This window comes from Electrona antarctica (genome assembly GCF_951216825.1).
Source record: "Electrona antarctica genome assembly, chromosome: 12".
NCBI lineage: Eukaryota > Metazoa > Chordata > Actinopteri > Myctophiformes > Myctophidae > Electrona > Electrona antarctica.
This window is the reverse complement of record NC_136793.1, coordinates 49,219,008-49,227,108: the sequence shown is the minus strand read 5'-3', so window position 1 is coordinate 49,227,108 and position 8,101 is coordinate 49,219,008. Positions and strand designations below refer to the sequence as shown.

The following is an 8,101-nucleotide window of genomic DNA, read 5'->3' as shown; positions in this document are numbered from 1 at the left end:
GGGATGACTACGTTTATAAGTATGTTTATTCACACACACACATCAATGGTATCCACCCGAACACAATAAACATTTCAATTTGGCACACCAATTGTTTTAATGAACTCTTCAGCTTGAAAGAGCTCTAATCCACCACAAGGGGATAATAATATGTACTGTATATATATAGATATATAAAAAGAAATGTAAACCATTATCACAAATAAAATATATTTAGTTTTTTTTAAGTCCGTGCATAAGCGCAACAATCCACAAACAACATTTTTATGATTAGGACCATGGGTTTCTCTGGCATAGTAGCATCAAATGGGCCTTCAACTGTGCTGCATAACATATGCTGCAAAATCCAAAGAGGGTACAAATGGAACCAAATGGCCCCATATGGGTTCCTTTGGTTCCACTTGTTCACTCTTCAAGTTAAATGAAAGAAAAAGATTTCACTTTGTAGCATCCATTGGCTATCATGTTCTGCTCTGCAGGAGAGCCTCAAAGTCTGGGGCGCAAACCATTTTATGTTTGATGTGTCCCAACACCGTCATATCCCCTGTTCGTCCCTCTGTCCCAATTGACACCAGATCCTGTGGACAGAAGGGATATCAATTAGTCTAATTACATATGTGGGAAAAGTTCCCAATTCTCATAAAGAAAATATACTCTAAAAATGGCAGTTATATCATCACTGTCGGGCAGAAAACGTGTATCGGTATGTCCAGAATTGTTACATTTTATGGAAATGGAATTAAATAACCTATGCTCCAATGAAACCAATGTAGTTATTATTTTAGTGAAAAGCTCTTGTTAATAATTTTCATTGGTTAAAATCTTTATAAAACCCACAGACAAGACTTTCAACCTGAACCTGGCAACACATTGCGTGACACCATCATGTGATGATGTTTAAAATAGGGCATTATCATTTATCAAAAAAACATAAAATTAAATATGGAGTTACAAGGTTTCTTCCCGATAGCGATATGATATGATAAAGACAGAGATGTGGGATCACACACACATACATATAACAATCATAATTATACATCAATATCATAAAATTATATTTTTCGCAGTCGGGTAGAAACACCCAAACCTTGTTAAAAACACTCCTTTTCAAATATTACATATTTTATTATTTATTCAATATAAAAAAAGAATAGTGTGTGTATGTGTCATGCGCATGCATAAAGTGAGTGCCAAATCGAGTGGCTAATGAGAAAAAACACAAAACTAATTTATATATAACATATATAATGCATTATGTATGTTACCTGAAGAAAGGCGCATGAAGTACCCAAAGCAACGTCCAGTGTGATGTCTCCCAGAATGAGCTGGACGCAGCCAGACTTCCGCACCACCATTTTCCCCACCAGGCCCTCCCTCAGGTCACGCAGGGTGCAATTATTCTCCTCTACTTGCTCTTCCTATTGTACAACAGGTAAAATAAGGCTATTGTTCCCATCACCATAGATGCAGTATATAAGAATATATCGGCTCATATATACAGTTGATCCATCATCCAGCATGCACTGTACGGTACCTGAGATTCAGTTTTCACAAGCAAAGACTGCCCATCTTCCGTCCGTGTCTCCGTCGTCACCGGACGGGCCTCTATGGTGGGGGGCTGGCCAGGCAGAGAGTCGGGAAGCTGCATGAAGAACAGCTCATCACCTTTGGCGAGACTCAATCTGTGCAGAAGGTCAGGCAGAAACTCAGGCTCAGGGAGAGGGGGAGGCATGAACGCATTCTCTACTGGCACCTTCTTACTTGGGAGGGCGCCATCTTCAGGCTCCTGTTTCACTGAAAAAGACAAAGGGTGGAGGCCCGTCACGATTATTGCATAATAACTGACTTATTGCAATTATGTTTGCATAGTCATTAGAATTGTCTCAATTCAGCTGTTATGAAAACGAATTCACAACCTGACATCCCTAAACAAATATATATATATATATACAAATATATCTTTAATTATCATTAATTTTCTGTGTATATTTCAGTAATATACTTACTATTGTTGTTATTTCTATACCATAAGATGGTGATTGATTGAATACTTATTAGCAGTTTGCAAATAAAAAAAGTTAAGTTTCAATTCATCGAAACATTTAACGACAGACATACTGACAGACACTCAGAATCCACATAATACATTGTGTCTTGTGTGCATGTTGTTTTTTTTGTAAATACTGCAGTTGAGCTTTCATTTAGATTTTTATGAGAAGCTATGATAAAAAAAACTTCCATAGGCCAGTATGACTCAGGTGCTGATAGAAGGGTCAACCTGACCTTTTACTTGTGTATACAGTAGCCAGTTGCACCACCTGATACCAAGTTAGCCTAGTTATAGCGTAATTATCTTCTAAACCAAGACTTAAGCATTACTCAAATTAAAGCTGTTGCACGCACCACACAAATTGGTTGTAACACATCTAAAAGTAAAAACTAAGTATTTATGCAAGCCCTTAGGCAGCACTAAAATACCGCTTACAATGGCAGACCATTTTGGTTTGGCCAATTCATTAATTGTAGAAATAAAGCTTTCGGACACCTAGAAACAAGTCGTATGAACAGGTGCGTAGGCCAGTGGACATCAATGATAAGAAGAAGGTCCGGAGGGACCGAAACGTTGCCTTAATAAAAGTGAAACTCATGTACTGAGCAGTATAACTCAGTGTGCGGGCGTATCTTTCTTCTTTTCGCCAATGAATTAATAAAATATAACAAACAGTAATGGCAAGGGTGATTTGAACAGTACGATTCTTGTATTACAATTAGGGCTGTCAAATGATTAAACATTTTAATCAGATTAATCACAGCTTCAAAATTAATTTAATCATGATTAATCACCATTCGAACTATGTCCAAAATATGCCATATTTTCCTGTATATTGTTGTGGAAATGTTAATATAAATGACAGAAAGCGGATATAAATTAGTTTTTTTATGTTTTTTGTTTTCTAATGCATTTATATATGATGTGAGCATTTGTAGGCCTAGCCTACACTTTGAGTTAAATGAACACTGGCTTTTGGCCATGTAGACTGGGGTCCCCCATGAGGAAGTCACTAATGTTGCTCTGGAGAGGGAAGTCTGGAACACTCTGGTGGAGCTGTTGCCCCGCGACCCGACCACGGATAAGCGGTTGAAGATGGATGGATGGAGACTGGGGTCCCAGTCCAGAGATAAAAATCATAATGAAATGGCCTAGGCTACTTTCTATCAATTTAATTTGGGGGTCCTTGAAATTAAAATGGCTGAGAATCAATGGGTTAAACTGTAGACTATAGTTAATTCACAAAATACAATAACATGGCACATAACCATTTTTGAAACAGGGCTTGATTTAGAAAAGCCTATATTTTGCGCTAAAGTAAAATATTGAATAACATATAAATGTAGGTTTTAAGGCTAGAATGGCATTGTAGAGAAGTGGACTATAGTGAGAGACGAGATTTAATTGTCTCTCTTACATTGCGGGACTGCAGGACTCTGGAGTTAGTTGTGAATGATCAGCTTCAGTCAGTGTTTTGGTTCGTACCTGGAGTTGTGCATTATCTGCGCTGTGCACAGCAGCACAGGAGAACTGTCTTTATATCCATGGTCGTTTTCAGTTGCTTTCCATGCGCGACACAAAAGTACCATGTGTTTGTTTTGGTAATAGCCTATACTGCAGGCGCAGCCATGCTGATTCACGTAATCGCGTTGGACAAAACAAAACCAGGCGGACCAACGTTAATGGCTTAATGCACGTAGGACCCGCATTTTCAAACTGTCCACAAGTTGCGACGGACCCGACGGTACTATAAAATGTTGTGAGGGATTCTTGCAGCGCGCTGCGTCTGAGCCTGATAGCTACACACAGTACACAGCACTAGTAGTGTGCGTGTGTGCATGCGTGCGGAGGAAGAAGACTGGAGGAGGTGTGTGTGTGTGTGTGTGTGACTGTGTGTAAGGTTAGGGGGAACACTGCGCATGCGTTAATTGCGTTAAATATTTTAACGCAATTAATTAACGCAATTAATTAACGCCGTTAACGCGTTATTATTGACAGCATTAATTACAATTAATAAGCAACAAAATATTAGGATTGTGAGTCATGACGAGGTGGTACATTGGCATATGGGGGAGGAGTAATGACTTGAGCCTGGTACCTTTAATGTGTACTGTGTCTCCTTCATCTTCCTCTGCCTTTTCAACTTTAGGAAGAGCATCAGCAAATTCCTCCTTGAATCCCCATCCAGATACAGCTAGGGGGAGCTGAACAGGACAGCTTCTTTCCTCACTCCTCAAAAACGGATCATCTATAAACTAAGGCAAAAGGGGGAAAGAAAGAAATCATGTTGATCTCGGAATCCACATGGGAACGTCGTAGTTCCCGTGTGGATCTCGGACTTGATGTGGCCAGCCTGTGATGACGAGTCATCTACGACGCTTAATGGTCCAGAGGTTTATGAGATCAGTTCTGGACGCCCACAAATACATACATACACAAGAACGACCCTCTTATAGATGTCAACCTCCCGCAGAGCCACAACGTAAAAATGAATGAACGAACAAACGAATACAGAATGAACACAAGAAACAGTAGGACACGTAGGGACTCACGTTGTCTCGCTCCAGATTGCGGAGAATCTCTTTGGTTTCCTCCTCGGTCTCCCTCTTTTCTTTTTTGATATTGATGATAGGCGAGGGTCCCGCGCTTGGGGCCTCCTTCTCACTTTCATAGGCACCTGCATAAAAATAGTAGCAGGCCTACATTTTATCCTCATTCGAACTCCCCTTTGAGCTTATAAGCTTTCAAAATGTGACAGCAGTACAATGATACTAGTTATTCTGCCAAATGGGGCCAGACTCTTACCTCTCCTCTTCATCGTCATCTCGGCAGGACCCTGTTCAAAGATGGAGTGGGACTGGATGACCTCTGGGCGACCCCGGCCGCCTCTGCCTCTATCACCCCGACCCCGGCTCCCCCGTTCTGCATGATCCCTCCTCTCTCGCCTCGGTCCACCCTCAGCTTTCGCGCTGTCATGAAAGACGAAGTTAGTGGCCAAAAGGCATTACAGTAATGATACATTTATAATCTCGACTGAACTTACTCTTCTTTGGTTTTTCGGCCGATAATGTTTGGGGTAAAGGTTTTCTGCAGGAGAGAGAAACCACACGTGGTTAGGTTAAACAGGTTCAGGGTTGTCAATTCTTAAAAGGAGTAGTTCACCGCAAAATAAATCACTTATTTTCTATCAATGAACACCCCGTGATGCTTTGAATTCATGGAGATTGTTTTGTTTTTGTCACATTCCTCAGAGTCGATAATTTGATGACCGGGTCAGCGGTCAATAATAGGAGACTCTGCCGGTCATCAAATTGACTCAATTTTTTCCTAATGAATAACTGACTCTATTGTGTATCTATAGTTTCATGATTATTGTGATGTGCTGCTTGCCCTTTTCTTGTTTGTTTTATTGTATTGTGCTTTTAATTTATACCTTTCTAGTTTGCCCAAGGACACTTTAACATGTAGACAGGAGGAGCCGGGATTCGAACCACCGACCCATGGATCATTGGACGACCTGCTCTACCTCCTGAGCCACAGCCGCCGCGCGTGTGTGTGTGTATATGAATAGTGTTTAGTACCTTCTTCACCCCTCCCAGGGTGAGGTCTCTGGAGCGCATGGTGGGGAGGCGTCCAGGAGACAGGGCAGCCGGCAGTCTGCGTCCCATCGGCGTCGCCCTGCCACTGCCACCAGGTGTGGACGCACGCTGACCACCGGAGTCGTTGGAGCCTGGTTCAGCCATGTTCAACTGGAGGAATAATACACTGAGTTATTATAGAGCCTGGTTCAGCCATGTTCAACTGGAGGAATGATACACTGAGTTATTATAGAGCCTGATTCAGCCATGTTCAACTGGAGGAATGATACACTGAGTTATTATAGAGCCTGGTTCAGCCATGTTCAACTGGAGGAATAATACACTGAGTTATTATAGAGCCTGGTTCAGCCATGTTCAACTGGAGGAATAATACACTGAGTTATTATAGAGCCTGATTCAGCCATGTTCAACTGGAGGAATAATACACTGAGTTATTATAGAGCTAGCCCCATATGTGACCTCTCCCTACGCTCATTCTGTAGCTCCGAGATGAGGTCACAGAAAGAAACCCCTCCCACCCCGTTCAGAAACGGCGCATGTTTCCACAATTCCCCATTGCTTACCCTTTTCTTAACAATGCACCAAAACCTTGAAGTGACGTTCCGGGTTTACACTAATTTACCGTCAACAACGGAAAAGAAAATCCAACTAGCGATTTGAACCGAGCCTTTACGAAGCGAATTTTGTCAGTCGCTTCCATGTTTATCAAGGGATTGGTGCGTGTGCGCGGGCATGTCGAGTGAACTGAAGTCAGTTGGACATTTTCGACCAGGGGAGGCGCCGGGGAGGCGCTAAAGCTTTTCAACTTCCTTGAAAAACATGCTAAACAACCGCTGTAACGCTCGTGTAACCGTTTAAAGTTGGATTTTCTTTTCCGTTGTTGACGTTGAATTAGTGTAAACCCGGAACGTCACTTCAAGGTTTTGGTGCATTGTTAAGAAAAGGGTAAGCAATGGGGAATTGTGGAAACATGCGCCGTTTCTGAACGGGGTGGGAGGGGTTTCTTTCTGTGACCTCATCTCGGAGCTACAGAATGAGCGTAGGGAGAGGGCACATATGGGGCTATTATAGAGCCTGATTCAGCCATGTTCAACTAGAGGAATAATACACTGAGTTATAGAGCCTGATTCAGCCATGTTCAACTGGAGGAATAATACACTGAGTTATTATAGAGCCTGATTCAGCCATGTTCAACTGGAGGAATGATACACTGAGTTATTATAGAGCCTGATTCAGCCATGTTCAACTGGAGGAATAATACACTGAGTTATTATAGAGCCTGATTCAGCCATGTTCAACTGGAGGATATAATACACTGAGTTATTATAGAGCCTGATTCAGCCATGTTCAACTAGAGGATATAATGCATTGAGTACAAAGGGCAGAAAGGATAGGAGCTGATAGTAGCTGACAAACACGTACTACAAAGACAAATGTTGACAACATTGTCAGGGAAAGAAATCACTGTCCCTTGATTGCTTACTGAAATATTAGCCCAAAATGTAGACCCTCTGATTTTGTATTTATCTGATTTGGCAGACAAATACATCTATGAGTCTAAATTTTGGGCTAACTGAAATACCACTAGGACTGTGGAAACAAGCAGTTGGCTTTTGTGTGTGTGTGTGTGTGTGTGTGTGTGTGTGTGTGTGTGTGTGTGTGTCCACATATACACGCGTTTGTGTTGAGAATTGTCAGTAAATTATCTAATCAATACAAAATAAAATACATTAAGAATACCAATACCAACACATCACATCAGCATTATGAGTCTTATGCACCGACTTGTAAAAACTTATGTGGCAAATATTTTCGATGTATTCAATCAATTAATGATTTAAGTGGGTGGCATGCAAGTCGAGTCAGTCGACACTCGAGTCTCGACATCACAAAATATTAAATCAATCAACACACATGGCCACACACACACACCACCATGGAGCAAGGCAAGCAAGATTACAAACGCTAACAAAGGACATGATGTGTGACGGTTTGGATATTTACCTTGTTTCCTCAGATTTTCAGCCAAATCGAAATAAACTCCAATGTTTTTGTACCATTCATTAGCTATGTTATTAAAATATCTCCGTTCACTGTGCTATCTGTGATGTGACTGCATGCCGTACAGCGCCGCCATGACACTTCCTGTGTGACGTAGTCGTTAGGGATGTTGTGGATCAAATGTGCGCAGTATTATTTTGGCTGCGTCGTCAACAACTTTTCGCAGTGAAAATGAGCAGTAAAACATTTTCAGACTCTTTATAGTGGTGAAAACAAAAGTATAAGTACATGTACTTAAGGACTGTAAGTCGAGGTATTGATTGATTGATTGATTGATTGATTGATTGATTGATTGAAATTTGTATTCACAGTTTGTAGAATGGGTACAGTTCAAACGAATGAACTCGATAAAACCAGAAAAAGCACTGACTTGTAAACTTATTCCATTTTC

At 41.2% G+C, this 8,101-nt stretch overlaps 1 protein-coding gene across 1 annotated transcript; it reads right to left on the bottom strand.

Moving 5' to 3' along the window:
* Positions 1 to 8: 8 nt before the first annotated feature.
* Positions 9 to 7,860, bottom strand: polr3d (polymerase (RNA) III (DNA directed) polypeptide D). Its single transcript, XM_079515711.1, has 9 exons — positions 7,654 to 7,860; positions 5,632 to 5,799; positions 5,094 to 5,137; positions 4,856 to 5,019; positions 4,603 to 4,727; positions 4,149 to 4,305; positions 1,535 to 1,794; positions 1,266 to 1,418; positions 9 to 578 (listed from the first exon to the last, which is right to left on the bottom strand). The coding sequence occupies exons 2-9, from the start codon at positions 5,791 to 5,793 to the stop codon at positions 462 to 464; spliced, it is 1,182 nt and encodes a 393-aa protein (XP_079371837.1). The 5' UTR covers positions 5,794 to 5,799; positions 7,654 to 7,860; the 3' UTR covers positions 9 to 461.
* Between the last annotated feature and the right edge of the window lie 241 nt (positions 7,861 to 8,101).

Coding starts and splice junctions, on each gene's coding strand:
- polr3d (XM_079515711.1), bottom strand. CDS start 5,793: ATGGCTGAACCAGGCTCCAACGACTCCGGTGGTCAGCGTGCGTCCACA. Junction 5,138..5,631: donor CCCTGGGAGGGGTGAAGAAG/GTACTAAACACT, acceptor TCTCTCCTGCAG/AAAACCTTTACCCCAAACAT. Junction 4,306..4,602: donor GCAATCTGGAGCGAGACAAC/GTGAGTCCCTAC, acceptor CTTTTGCCTTAG/TTTATAGATGATCCGTTTTT.